General features: G+C 37.2%; 1 protein-coding gene across 2 annotated transcripts in view; it reads left to right on the forward strand.

Moving 5' to 3' along the window:
* Nucleotides 1-15,126, forward strand: part of ZBTB44 (zinc finger and BTB domain containing 44) — a 46,583-nt gene that overhangs the window by 14,646 nt on the left and 16,811 nt on the right. For both annotated transcript variants that reach the window (XM_080930233.1, XM_080930234.1), the window contains exon 2: nucleotides 5,216-6,288. In XM_080930233.1, the coding sequence (XP_080786359.1) occupies nucleotides 5,271-6,288 (1,018 nt within the window). In that variant the 5' untranslated portion in view covers nucleotides 5,216-5,270. The remainder of the gene's footprint in view (nucleotides 1-5,215; nucleotides 6,289-15,126) is intronic.

Here is a 15,126-nt window from a genome sequence, read left to right on the forward strand (position 1 = left end):
CTGGCCTGGGGGGTGGGGTGGGGGTGGGGTGTTAAGTCCTCAGGGACTTTTTTTTTTTTAAGATTTATTTATTTTATTTATATATGAGTACACTGTTGTTGTCTTCAGACACTTCAGAAGAGAGCATCTTATTACAGATGGTTGTGAACCCACTATGTGGTTGCTTGGGAATTGAACTCGGGACCTCTGGAAAAGCAGTCAGTGCTCTTAACCACTCTCCAGCCTTCAGGGACTTTTCTTAATCTTCCACCTTGGCTCCAGTTTCTTGGGTGTTCAGCTTCACAACATCAGTAGATGCTCAGCCTTTGTTCATGAAGCTGACTCCACAGGCTTGTTATGTGTAGAGGAAAAGCACTATCCCAGCTGTTCACTGCCCACATTGGAGCCTCTTGGTTCAGTTGATTCCCAGCCATTCTTGCCTGCATTCATTTCATGGAGATCTCACCTGACCTAACAAATTAATTTATAGGTACTGTTTCTTATAGGAATAAAGATTATTGTGTTTTATCTTGACTGTTTCTTTCATTGAGTATTATTGGTGGTATTTCGAATCCGCCATCTTACCCATAAATTCTGTGCTTGAATTTATTTTAGTTCAGATTATTGGTCTGAATATTGATAGGGATTTATCATTGAGAATTTAATATCAATGACTATTGTTTGAATGTGCAAAATAGTGTTGATAGTTACCCATTCTGTTGTTATAATGAGATGCCTTTTTTTATTTTACACTTTTTAAAAAAGATATGTTTATTTTATGTGTTCTGCTTACACGTATCTGTGTGTATACCACATGCCTGTCTGGTTCCCAAGAAAATCAGAAGAAGGTATTTGATCCCTTGAAACTAGAGTTAGAGATGGTTTTAAGCTACAGTGTGGGTTCTGGGAACTGAACCTGGGTCCTCTCTAAAAACGACAAGTGTTCTTGATTGCCATTTCGACAGCCCAGGGTGAGTCTTGTAGACAGGGATGTGAGAACATAAATCCACCAATCTGGAACTAGAGTGTTTTTATGTAGTTCATGCTTTTATGCCTTTTTGGTTAGTTTTGTAGTACAGAATGGAGTAACTTGTGATAACAAAGGGCAGGGAATTTCTACAGTGAATAAAAAAAGTTCAGGGCAGATGGTAGAGATAGTCAAAGTCATAATCTCAGCAAAAGAAATGACTACCACATAGCTGGAGATACAGAGCTCTTATACACTGAGCCAGGAGAAAAACAAGAGTAAAGGAAGGATTATTTAAAATTTAAACATTATAGTCATAGTTTTTATATTTTGTTATTTCATGTGTGTGGACATACTGTGTGTGCACTAAATGCATACAGGAGCCCAGAAGAGGACATCTGATCCTAGGGAACTGGAGTTACTGAAAATGTGAGCTGTCATTTGGGTCCTGGGGACCAAACCCAGGTTTTCTGGAAGTACAACCAGTACTTGTAACAGCTGAGAAATCACTCCAACCCACTCAGCAGTTTTAAGTACAAGGTTAAGTTTCTTGCAGGTGTACTTAGTCTTAGAGATGCCCCTGATGATATTTGTTCCAGGCTAGAGTTAGAGCATTCTGAATAGTCAGATCCATGGGCAGACTACTGAAATACTTAGAGTAATGCCCAAGTAGAAAGTCTCTTAAGACCTTTCCTGCACTTTCAGACATATGGGCATTTTACCTTTTTGAATGAGTAAGAAAGAGGTTGACCTGAGATATTCTTGAGGACTGACAAGCCTTCCGATAATAGAGCAGTTTTGACTGAAAGTTTATAGTTTAATTCATAGTTTGAGAAGTGGATAAGGGGAATATGGAGATTGTGAAGAGATATACACCCTACATAGAAGAATTATGAAGTCTGATGTTTACTTTGTTGACTGGAAGGAAGGATATGTCTTCTTGTAAGGAACGGCAGAATCATTCCTTATTAACTTCTGCTGTTGGTTTTTCCTAATCCTTTAGCCATACTCAGGAATGGCAAAAAGGAAGTGAATAGCAAGGCTCTCAGTAGCTGGTGATAAAAGAGCAACTTTCCTTCCTTGCTTGCTTGTTTGTTTTTAATCAATCCTGTTATTTTGCAGTGTTTCTAAAGCTTGATTCTTGGTGTTCTGTGCAATAGACAACTGCAGCCTGGCTTGATGTTTGGGCAGCTTCAATTAAAAGTCCCCTTCTAGGGCTGGAGAGGTGGCTCAGCTGTTAAGAACACTGACTGCTCTTCCAGAGGTTCTGAGTTAATTTCCCAGCAACCACATTGTGGCTTACAATCATCTAAAATGAGATCTGATGCCCTCTTCTGGTGTGTCTGAAGACAGCAACAGTGTTCTCACATACATAAAATAAATCTTTGGGGAAAAAAGTTCTCTTCTAGATTGCTGTATGTTAATACAGGATGTGGAAGGCATGTTAGGAGTCAGTATAGAAAGTTAAATCTTCTACCTTTTTCTAAGATGTGAGCTCTAGTTAAAGGCATTAAGTTATGTCTTATGGGCAGATGTTGTTTGAGGTTATGTGTATACCTACAAAAACTAAAAAACCTATGTCCAAACACAACAGGTATGTAACACCGTATTGTAAATTTATTATACATTCTAGCCAGCCTGTATAAAAGACACACAATCCAAACATTTTATTTACAAGCTATAAGCCTAGACTGGGCAGGGTTTGGAGCTATTCTAACTTACATCCCAGACATACAGTCTTTGTTACTTGTTACTTGCAGTTTCTCTTGGCCAATTGCTCATGGTCCATCCCCTCTCATTGAGGCTTCCTCCTCTTTCCCTGTCCTTTCTTCTTTCTCTCTTCTCTACCTACCTGAGACCTTTGGCCAAGTAACTGAAAACCGGCCTACCTCTATCTATTGCCCAAGCACCAGCTTTAGCCTTTATTGATCAATTAACTTGGGGAGTAAGATTCACACAACAAATGCTGATATACATGAGAATCTGCTTGTCTTGGAGCAAGCATATCTTGGAGTACAGAATTTAGCATTTGGTTACAAACAACCTCAGACCAATCCCCTACACCATATTCTTAATCAAAATTAGAAACAGAAAAAGATAATTCAGTGGCAAAGTGCTTGTTAAGCAAGCATGGGGATCTGAGTTCCACTTACCAACACCCACATAAAATGTTGGTCATGGTGTTATGTCCCTGTGATCTCAGAGCTGAGTATACAGAGAAATGAGGATTCCAAGGAGCTAGTTGTAGTTTCTGGACCTTTTAGAATTGGAAGAGACTACTACTATTCCAACTACTGCATTTCTCTGTTGCTAGTTACTATCTGAAGCATATTTGATTGTCCTCAGTACTCTGTGATAAAGGTTCTATTATCCCTGTTGTACTACTGCAAAAATTAAAGTACAAAGGTCAAAGTGGATAATCACTGCATGATGTAATCAAAATGCCAGTCCAGTATTGTGGTTCCATCCTATATTTTTAATCACTCCACCCTTGCTGCTGTGTACCATTGAAAAATAGTGGTATATTTCCTCTTCGTGGCTGGTTTTAAAAATCAGACTCGTCCTTTAGAGCTCTCCCAAGTATAATAGGCCCAAGATAAAGAGAAAACATGCTCCTACTTTTTAAGTTGAGCCATCAAGAGTGATTACTTTGATGGAAATCCTGTGGTTGAGGGCAATCACTTTTTTTTCCTTTTAAGAAAGAAGAACTGAATGGCATTTGGAATTCAAAACCTACTGATTATTGACAAAACTGCTTTTCTAATTTCTAGCTCTTTGTGAAAAAATGGGGGTAACACCAGGTTGGAAACGTTTTCCACTCCCTCCTTGAGAAAATAGCCTTGTACTTACTTGGAAAATAGCCCTGTATGTCCTTGGCCCATACAGTACCAGAACATCCACCCAGATCATGTTTGAAGTGTTCTCTTTTTAGCATTCTGTTACACGTTTTCAAACTATCATGTTTATTTTCTTAAATTTTTATTCAATGCCTGTGTGTCATGCAGATTGTCCCTGGGTCATGAGTGTCATTTGCTCTGAAGTAATACTGCTCTCAACCTCATGACTAAAATCAAAGCAGTCACTCTTGATGGCCCAGCTTTGAAACAATTGGCCAGTTTACTGACATAGAGCAGTGACTTGTTTGTGTGAGAGGAAATTATCAAATCATTTGGTGCCTAGATCATTCCTAACTATATTATCTCTTTGCGATTACTTTGTGGTTTTGTTTGTTTAAGTTTGTGTTTGGGAGTATTGTTTTGAGTTTTTGAGATAGAATCTTGCTATATACCTCTGGTGGGGCTGGAACTCATATATGTCAGGCTGGCCTTGAATTTTCCTAATGCTACTGCCTCCAAAATGTTAGCTAGGATCACAAGCATGTACTACTTCGTCTGTCTGCCTGTGATTACTTGTATTTAAAAATATGTGGAGCAGGGTTTCTTTGGATGTTGTCTTAATTGACTTTCTTCTTTAATCCATATAGCAGAATAAGTATTCCTAGAACAGGTTCAAATTTGGTCAAGGTCATTGTTTCTATGGCATTATTTCTCTTCTTAGCACAAAGTCCATTTCATGTTATCCTTTATCATAACAAAAACGGGGAACAGTTTTGTCTCCTGTCATTAGATTATTCAGTCTTTTTTTAAATCTTGAAATTTTTTCTTTATCACTTCTCATTTCCCCCTATACATTTATCTGAATAAAATATTTGTTAGAATTATTATATAATGCTTGCCTAACAATATATGCTGTATGTTTTCATTTAGAAGCAGGAATAATTATATACCTACTGACCAAGGTATCTTTGACAGTCAAAAGATTATCATGTATTAAATATTTACAGTAGTTTCTGGCACATAGAAGACTCTATAATTGTCATTTAACTGTTGTCGTAAATGCCTCTCATTAACATAGTAATTTATAGGCCACTGGTTGATGGTTTGGAGAATGTATTTTTATTATTAGAGAGTGACATTTTGTTTATATGACACAGGATCTTACCCTATATCCCAAGCTGGCCTCAGACTTACTTTATAGCACAGGAGGTCCTTGAACTTTGCCTCAACCTTCGTACTACTAAGATTATAGGAATTTGACATCACAACAGAGCAGAAAATTATTTTTAATACATTCTATACCTGAAGTTTTTCTCTCACAGTATATCATTTTAGGCTTTTTATTTGGCACAGTGCCTACATGAAAATAGTATAAATAGTTCATTTCAACTATTAAGCTGTCATTTGATGTTTTGTTTTCTGTATTTTTTAGGATAATTCTGATTTATCGCATCCTTGAAGAGCATCAATAGAAGAGGGGGAAAAAGATGGGTGTGAAGACATTTACTCACAGCTCCTCTTCCCACAGCCAGGAAATGCTGGGAAAACTAAATATGCTACGAAATGATGGACATTTTTGTGATATCACTATTCGTGTCCAGGACAAAATCTTCCGGGCTCACAAGGTGGTCCTAGCAGCTTGCAGTGATTTCTTTCGAACCAAACTTGTGGGCCAAACAGAGGATGAGAACAAAAATGTGTTGGATCTGCATCATGTTACAGTGACTGGCTTTATACCTCTGTTAGAGTATGCTTACACAGCCACTCTGTCAATTAACACGGAAAATATTATTGATGTTCTAGCAGCAGCCAGCTATATGCAAATGTTTAGTGTTGCTAGTACATGCTCAGAGTTCATGAAGTCAAGTATTTTGTGGAATACACCTAATACCCAACCAGAAAAGGGTCTAGATGCTGGACAAGAAAATAGTTCCAACTGCAATTTTACTTCTCGAGATGGAAGCATTTCTCCGGTGTCTTCAGAGTGCAGTGCTGTGGAAAGGACCATTCCTGTCTGTCGAGAGTCCCGGAGGAAACGCAAAAGCTACGTTGTTATGTCTCCTGAGAGTCCTGTAAAATGTAGCACACAAACAAGTTCCCCCCAGGTATTGAATTCTTCGGCTTCCTATGCAGAAAATAGAAACCAGCCAGTTGATTCTTCTTTAGCATTTCCATGGACTTTCCCTTTTGGAATTGATCGAAGGATTCAGCCTGAGAAAGCAAAGCAGGCAGAAAATACCCGGACTTTAGAGTTGCCTGGCCCATCCGAGGCAGGTAGGAGAATGGCTGACTATGTGACTTGTGAGAGCACAAAAGCTGCCTTGCCTCTAGGTACAGAAGAAGATGTCCGGGTCAAAGTAGAGAGACTAAGTGACGAGGAGGTCCATGAGGAAGTGTCCCAGCCTGTTAGTGCATCTCAGAGCTCACTGAGTGATCAGCAGACCGTGCCAGGAAGTGAGCCAGTTCAAGAGGACCTTCTGATTAGTCCACAGTCTTCCTCCATAGGTATAATGCTTTCTGTATTTTTTATGGTCAATTTAAACATTGAAGTTTTTATTTTATGGGCTCAGTCCTGTAGAAATAATTTTTTAAATGGAGTTAAAGCAAAATTGAGTTTGTTTGTTTTTGGAGCTGGGTTTCAGTGAATAGCCATGGCTGGCCTGGAACTCACAGAGGTCCAACCTGCCTCTCCTTACAGAGTACTGAAATTAAAGGCAGGAGCAATCATACCTGGCTAATGGTTAGGAATTATTATATATAATATATAATATTAGCACTATAAATTTTATGTGTTTAACAAGTTACACATTGAGAAAGAACAAAGTTCAATAGGATATAAGTGACAAATGTAGAAATAAAAATTATGAATTATCCTTTGTTTAAAGAGACAGGGTCTTGAATTCTAGTCCAGGTTGGCCTTGAACTAGTGATCCTCTTGCCTCAGACTCCTGGTTGCTGGGATAGCTAGAATATACCACCACACCCAGCTATGAATACTTTCAACACAAAAAGAAGACTTTGAAAATCTACTTTAAAAAGCTAGGCATTTCTTTAGTGATATGAGCTGTAATCCTAACACTAGCCAGGAGAATAGTAGCACACTTCCATTCTCCACTACATACTCAAGGTCTGAACTGTATTAGATCCTGGGGGATGGGGGGGAACTTACTTGTTTGTTCTTTGTTAAATGGGTAAGGGTATTTGCTGACATGTCTGAGAACCTAAGTTTGAGCCCTAGAACCTCTCTGATTAAAAAGAGAGAGAGAGGTCTTACAGGCTTTTTCTCCCTCTCTCAAAATTAATATATAAATGTAAAACAAAAACAAAAATATGTATTGAAAACTTAAACAGTGTGCCAAACATTCTATGTAAAGCGAAGATACTGTTCTTATAATACAGTGCTGTGTAAGGAGAAGGCATTCTGTTGTTCTTATAACAAAGAGGATACTCCCCAAATAGAGAAGCAAATATGTCAATAAGTTACTACAAAAAACTAGTAAAGATCCCGAGCCATACAAGTTAAAAGTATTGTTATAGTGATAATTAATCTAGTGCAAAGTCATATACAAAAAAAAAAAAAAAAAAACAGGAAGTCTAAAGGAGCTGGTAAGAACAAATTGTGGAGACCCTTGAACACTAGTTCCATTCAACTGCAGGTGATAGATCCCTTCAAGCAGGATCTTATTTTTAATTACATGAACAGGAAGTCTAGAATTGGTAATGTGGATCTACAATGTAATCAGTGTTTTAGGCTCCTTGTATATAATTTCCCATATTTATCAGTTTATCTGTAGGCTTATTTGCTTTGTGATTAAAAAAAGGTTCACTTCATCTTGAGATTTAGGTTCTAGAAAAGGATAGTGCTTATAATCAGAAATGCACTATTAAGGTTTCCCAGAGGCTCTTTAAAAACTCGTGTTGGTCTATACCACATGATCTTTCTTAGCCACAGAGAATCTGAGAAAATGATTATTTGTTGAGTACATGAGTGCTTTGAACAGAATCAGGCAGAGTGGTGCTAGGTTTAGTACCATGTGCCCTAACTCCAGTACCAGGAAGGCCGGTGCAGGTAGATGGATCTCTGAGTGTGAGATACATAGTAAGACCATATCTCAAAAATAACACCAACAATAATAAAACTTAGTGGATAAAACATAGTGAACTATGCTTGCATTACCTACCATAGATATAGGCTAATCTTAAAAAGCCTGTCTTAAAGAGTTTTAAAGTGTGCAGATACTTGAGGAGAATTAGTTTGCTTTTGGTATTGGTATGCAAGAGATATGGCTCAAAAACCTGTTAGAGCAAGAGACTAAAACTTTTTTAATTATAATATTTCATAAATAATAAACCAGTACAACTTAGTAATATGGACTATGTGCAGTGAGAAAAAGGGATTTAAATACTCAGGATAAAATAACTGTTTCTATTGTATTCACAGTTTCTGAGTAACAAGATTTCACTTCATAGCATATCGTCTGAATTGTCTTACAGTTGATAATCTGTGCTGTTATTTTTTTCTTTCTTAAAGGCATAAAATTTGATAATTATAAAATGGATAGAATTTTTTTGTCTAAATACAGTAACTGCAATATGAATATTGGTGAGAGAAGGTAGGAGCCTCATTTTAAATGTAATCAGCAAGACCATTTATATGTAGATTTTGCTTGAATCTGACCAAGCAATGTCAGGCCACAAATCAAAAGGTGGGATTGGTGATGTTTACCTATTTAGGACTTTACAAAACTGTGTGAGAACCAAAACCCTTGAAAGATTCCTATATTTATGGGTGGGAAGTGACTTAAAAAAAAAAAAAAGTAAAGATCTTTCTAAAGGTTAAAAGACCAAGAACATAGTAGCTTTGTTAATTTCTTGTGTTTTAACTCACTGTTGAGTTTCCAGGGCTGCTACAACAAAGTACCACAAACTTGGTAATTTAAAGCAGTTCAAATTTATTTTCTCACAGTTTAGAAGGAAAAAACTCCAAATTAAGGTGCCAAAAGATCTTTGTTCCCTTTAAAGGTTTGCGGGTAGGAGGAATCCTTCCTTTCTTCAAGTTCTGACAGTTGCCAACCATCATTTACATTTCTATACATTACAAGTTTATTATTATTCTATCTTAACATGACATTCTTTGTGTGTCCAGATCTGTCCCTAAATCTGTCCTTATGAAGATAACAGTCATGGCCATACAGGACCTCACCTAGTCTTATATAATGACATTTTAACTGAATATATCTACAAAGATCCCATTTGCAAATAAGGTCTTATCTTTAATCACTAAGGTAGGACATCAGCTTTTGGGGAACAGTTTTATATACTTAAGTTTGACTCAAAATTTTTTAGAAATTTGAATTAATATAACTAATAAATAATTTAATGTGCACAGATCATAGCTATTTTGAGTTTTTAGTCTTAAAACTGTCTTAGTGCCTTCTAAATAATATTTGAAAATTTAGAAATCAAAATATTTAACTAAATATCTTAAACTACACTGAAATTTTCATTTTTTACTTCCAAGTATATTTTCTTAGTTAATATTTTGCCTTACAATCTTACTAAATATGGTTATATAGAGAACTTACGAATATAAAATAGGCAAAGCTTTTAAGTTATGTAAAAGTTTTTACCTGCACAATTGTGGATTCTATAGCATGAATATAGGAATATCTGATCTGAATATCTCAATACTTGAAGTGGATTTTTTTTTGCCTTCATATCAAGTGTACTAATTACTCATCTACAGATTTCTACATTAAAATAAATTTATAATGAACAAAAAAGTAAATTCCTCAGATGTTGAGGTACTCGATAAATGTTCTATTTTTGGTACTTTGTTCTCTGTATTTCAGAAGAGCATTTCTACAAACATTTTATTTTACTTAAATTCCTTAAAGAAGATACCAAAGTGATAGCTTGTCATTTTACTGCCTGATAAACTTGATACCTAATATAGTCACTCAAGTGAATTTTTGTTCCCATTTTTGCCAATTTACTTAGTAAAAGCTTATAAAATCTTAATACCTTGCACATGGGATAAATCGGAGCAATAATTAATAATAAATCTAAAGAAAAATACCATTATCTTATTATCCAGAAAGATAAGGCTGGGGCTGGAGAGGTAGTTCAGGATTAAGAATGCTTCCTAGGGGACTCACAGCCTGCCTGCAGAGAGCTGAGCACCCAGGATCACTCTTGCTCCTGAGCCCACAGATGAGACCCAACTTTCTCTCCACTGACTATCTAGAGAGGGACTGCTAGGAATTTGCAGGGTGCAGGAATCACAGTGCTGTCTGGAACCAGATCCTTCCCATCTCCATCTGCTCCCAGAGATAGGGCCATCCCGCTGCCTTTGGGACCCACATCCTGCCTTCAGCAACAAGATCAAGTAGGGTCACAGATAACAAGATGACAAGAGGCAAGTGCAAGAACCTAAGCAACAGAAATAAAGAGAAAATACAAAAATCACTCAAAGAGCTACAGGACAACACAACCAAACAGGTGAAGGAATTGAACAAAACCATACAGAATCTAAAAAACGGAAATAGAAACAATAAAGAAATCACAAAGAGAGACAATCCTGGAAACAGAAAACCTAGAAAAGAGATCAGGAGCCATAGATGCAAGCATCACCAACAGAATACAAGAGACAGAACATCTCAGGTGCAGAAGATACCATAGAAAACATTGACACAATCTTCAGAGAAAATGCAAAAAGCTCCTAAACACAAAACATCCAGGAAATGCAAGACACAATGAGAAGACCAAACCTAAGATTACTAGGTGTAGAAGAGAGCAAAAATTCCTAACTAAAAGGCCCAGTAAATATCTTCAACAAAATTATAGAAGAAAATTTCCCTAACCTAAAGAAATGACCATGAACATACAAGAAGCCTACAGAACTCCAAATAGATTGGACCAGAAAAGAAATTTCTCCAGACAGATAATAGTCAAAACAAATGTACAAAACAAAGAATATTAAAAGCAATAAGGGGGAAAAGTCAAGTAACATATAAAGGCAGAAGATGAAATGATCTCCCATGCTCATGGATTGGCAGGATTAATACAGTTAAAAATGGCCATCTTGCCAAAAGTAATCTATAGATTCAATGCAATCCCTATCAAAATTCAAACTCAGTTCTTTATAGAGTTAGAGCAATTTGGAATAACAAAAAAACCCAGGATAATGAAAACTATAAAAGAACTTCTGGGTCAATCACCATCCCTGACCTCAAGCTGTATTATAGAGTAATAGTGATTAAAAATTGCATGGTATTAGTACAGAAACAGGCAGGTAGATCAGTGGAATAGAACTGAAGACCCAGAAATGAAACCATACACCTATGGTCACTTGATCTTTGGCAAAGGAACTAAAAACATTCATTGCAATAAAGACAGCCTCTTCAACAAATGTTTCTGGTTCAACTGACAGTCAGCATGCAGAATGCAAATCAATCCATTCTTACCTCCAAGTACAAAGTTCAAGTCCAACTGGATCAAAGATCTCCACATAAAACCAGGTACACTGAAATTAATAGAATAGAACAGAAAGTGGGGAAGAACTGAGAACACATAAGCACAGGAAAAATTTTCCTGAACAGAACACCAGTGGCTCATGCTCTAAGATCAAGAATCGACAAATGGGACTTCATAAAATTGCAAAGCTTCTGTAAAACAAAGGACGCTGTCAAGAGGACATAATGACAACCAACAGATTGGGAAAAGATCTTTACCAGTCCTACATCTGATAGAGGGCTAGTATCTAATATATACAAAGAACTCAAGAAGTTAGACTCTAGAGAATCAAATAATCCTGTTAAAAAATGGGGTCCAGAGCTAAACAGAATTCTCAACTGAGGAATATCAAATGGCTGAGAAGCACCTAAAGAATTGTTCAACATCCTTAATCATCAGGGAAATGCAAATCAAGACAACCCTGAGATTCTACCTCACACAAGCCAGAATGGCTAAGATCAAAACCTTGGCTTACAGCAGATGCTGGCAAGGATGTGGAATAAGAGGAACACTCCTCCACTGTTGGTAGTATTGCAAGCTGGTACAACCACTCTGGAAATCAGTCTGGCGGAAAATTGGACAAAGTACTACCTGAGGATCCAGCTATACCACTTCTGGGTATATACCCAAAAGACACTCCAACATATAAGGATACATGTTCCACCATTTATTTATAATTTATCTTCCAGGCAAGGGCAGTTTGCATCCCCAAAAGGGTTTTCAGTCTTCTGTATTCTCAAAGAGCAAATGCATGGCAGCTAGAGAATCTCTTAGACTCTTTCTGTTGGAGTTCTATCACCAAAGACCAGCTGCAGTGATTCATTGGTCCTTTGCAACAAGGGAGATCACACCACAACACTTTTAGAGTTTGGGTGTTTGGTAAGATGGTACATATGTAACAGCAGAGGATTTAAGCCTGAGGTAAGTGATTTTAGGGAGTGTTTCAGGAAGCAGAGTTTGCTTAGTGCTGTGGATACCAGGAAGCAAGCATAATTTTATGACTGAACTCAATAAATATCTTCTAGAAGTGCAGACTAAAATGAGTCTACAGTGTACATGACTTACTGGCTAAGAAAGGAGAAGGATATAGATATTTCTGTGACTGTAGAGTCACCTTGTTCTGCTTCAAGGTACACTTTTTCTCCTCGTTCTTGCATTTAATAAGAATCACAGAGTAACTCTGATGTCGATACCTTGTGAAGTTATGTCTAAAAATACTATGGGCTAGCTAAGGGCACTAGGCCTACTCCTGAGAGGATCTGGTCTGGTCCTGAGAGTTAAAGCTGCTTGGTTTTCTTTTTTTCCTTTGCTCATTTTAACAGTAGGCAGTGAATGTAGGGATTTGCAAACACAAAAGTTTTCTACCACTAGATCTTCAGCCCTCTGGTCCTTAACACACTGTTCTAAAGTCCTCTGAATTTATCAAATAACAATAATGTCACAGGATACAGCAGCTTCACTGTAACAGTTTGCCAGATAACCTTACCTACACTGCTAACATAAGGTGAATCCATGTTCTCATTTCAGTTTAAGAATTAATATTGCCTCTCATCACAAAGTACACAGTACATGTATGTATGCATATGTATATGTGTGTGTGTGTGACTTACAGAATGATTATAATAGGCTACAACAGAGTTCAAGAAGTCTCAGAAGTAGACTGATTGAAATGGACTTAGAGTCCATACTGATAAAATAAGAAACCAAAACAGCCATAGGAAACATTCTACTTCCACAGTCTAGAGACTTGAATGTAGAAACACAGAGTTGAGTCCACTGTAAGGTGAAAAGGCACAATTAGAACTGGATGGTTTAAATGGGACCAGGTGGATGGGCAGTCAGATAGGCTCTCAACTGTGGGGAGAACCAAACCAGGCTAAAGCCCTAGGGCAATCAGGGAGGAGGTGCCTGCCCTGTCCTTGATACACAGATGAGTTGTAGTGTCCATGTAGGGATGTGCCAGGCGAATACCACTTTATGGGCTATAAGTGAAGGAGCTTATGACCCCCCCTTTTTTTTATTTGCTATGTCTGATGAGTTCTTGATGCAATAGAAGTTATATTTTAAGCCAGTATTTATGTCAAGAGGGTGGGTTGATTTTAAAAGCCAGATCTTACCAAATCAACCTAATTGTGGCCAAAAATCAATTTTACTGTCTCAAGCGTAGGAGAGTCTGTCCAAGATTCTCAGCTGTGGTCACTGGTTTCTAAGAGGGAAGTGGAACCCAGGGCCTTTTGCAGATTTGACTCTACCACTGAATGCTATACCTCCAACCCAGAAATTGTATCAAAATTATAATTTAATAATATAAGAAACATTGCCAATAAATAATTTGTATAGCTTGCTGTTAAGTCATCTTATTTAGATTCTAGTTTATATAATTACTTGTTTGTGATTGGTGGAAAAAAACTATCAGGAGAAATTTTATGAAATTTATTTTTTGTTCATAGTTATATAAATAATATTTTCATACATATTCTAAAACTTTCACAATATAGATGGAGTTTTGAAGTGTTTCATTTTACACTTGATAGCTATACATAAGAATAAATTATTTTTTGCATGTTTACTATCTGTTGAATTATGGATTTAATGACCAAGATATAAGTGATTTTATTGTGTTGAAGTAGCCTTTGTTATTTCAGAAGTAGTTTTTACTCTATATGTGTTGTATGTATCATGTATGCATGTGTCTGTACAGACCTGAAGAGCATCACATTTAGACCTATAATTACAGGCTGTTGTGATCCAGCATGGATGTTGGTAACTGAACTCAGGTTCTCTGGAAGAGCAGGAAGCAAATCTTAACAGCTGAGCCATCTCTCCAGCACCTTGACCAGCTTTTTAAATAAGCTATTGACATTCTAGAAACCAAGATGCCACCCCCTCCTAGGAGTGTAACCTATCTAATGAAGCAAAGCCTGCCCTTATCATACCTGGTTTTGCCTTTGTTTTGCAAGTTTCTGCCTATAAACATCAATGCCATCTTCACTTATGGTCAGGGGCTTTTCCAGTTCTTGCCAAGACAAATGGAAATGTTTCTATTTAATTCGCCCTTCTTCTTCTCCTCCTCCTCCTCCTCCCTCCTCCCTCCTTCTTTCTTCCTTCTTCTTCTTCCTCCTCCTCCTCCTCCCTCCCTCCCTCTCCCTCCCTCTCCCTCTCCCCCCTCTCCCTCTCTCTCCTTTTAGTTTGGTTGAGGGGTGGGGGAATTTGGTTTTTGAGACAGGGTCACTGTAGAACTCACTTTTTAGACCAGTCTAGCCTCAAACGCATTCATACAGAACCACCTGCTATTAAGACCATTACTGTGAACCTTACCACCAACCAAGAGTAATATACTTCATAGTTCCTAAGAGGCCTATTGCCAAGAAATCCCAACTGGTAGGAATATAGCCAGTTAGAAGTGCTGATGTCCAGAACTCAAAAGCTTTGGACTCTGCCTCTAGTACCTGCTTGAGCATCACAGGTCTGTTTCTTGGCTACTATTCTTCATGTGATCTCTGACTTTGCTTTCTGTGTTGTAGTATCTACTCTAGGATTTTGTCACAGTGACCCAAATGGCTTCTCTTTTTTTTTTTTTTTCCCTGCTTCAATATTTTTATTTTTTTTATGTAATATTAGTTTTTTTTTTACTTTATTTTAAAAAACAAAGATAAAAGAAAAAAATTTTAAACATTTTTTGAATAAATGTATACAAATACAATTGTGTCAGTGCTTGGCTTTTTTTTTTTTTTTTTCTTTTTTTTAAGGTTTGATACTCTGCATTAAGGTCTTACTAGTTACAATGAGCAAAAAGTACATGTAAAACAGGGTGTAACCCGGAATTAG

The sequence above is a fragment of the Micromys minutus genome (assembly GCF_963924665.1).
Source record: "Micromys minutus genome assembly, chromosome: 16".
Lineage (NCBI taxonomy): Eukaryota > Metazoa > Chordata > Mammalia > Rodentia > Muridae > Micromys > Micromys minutus.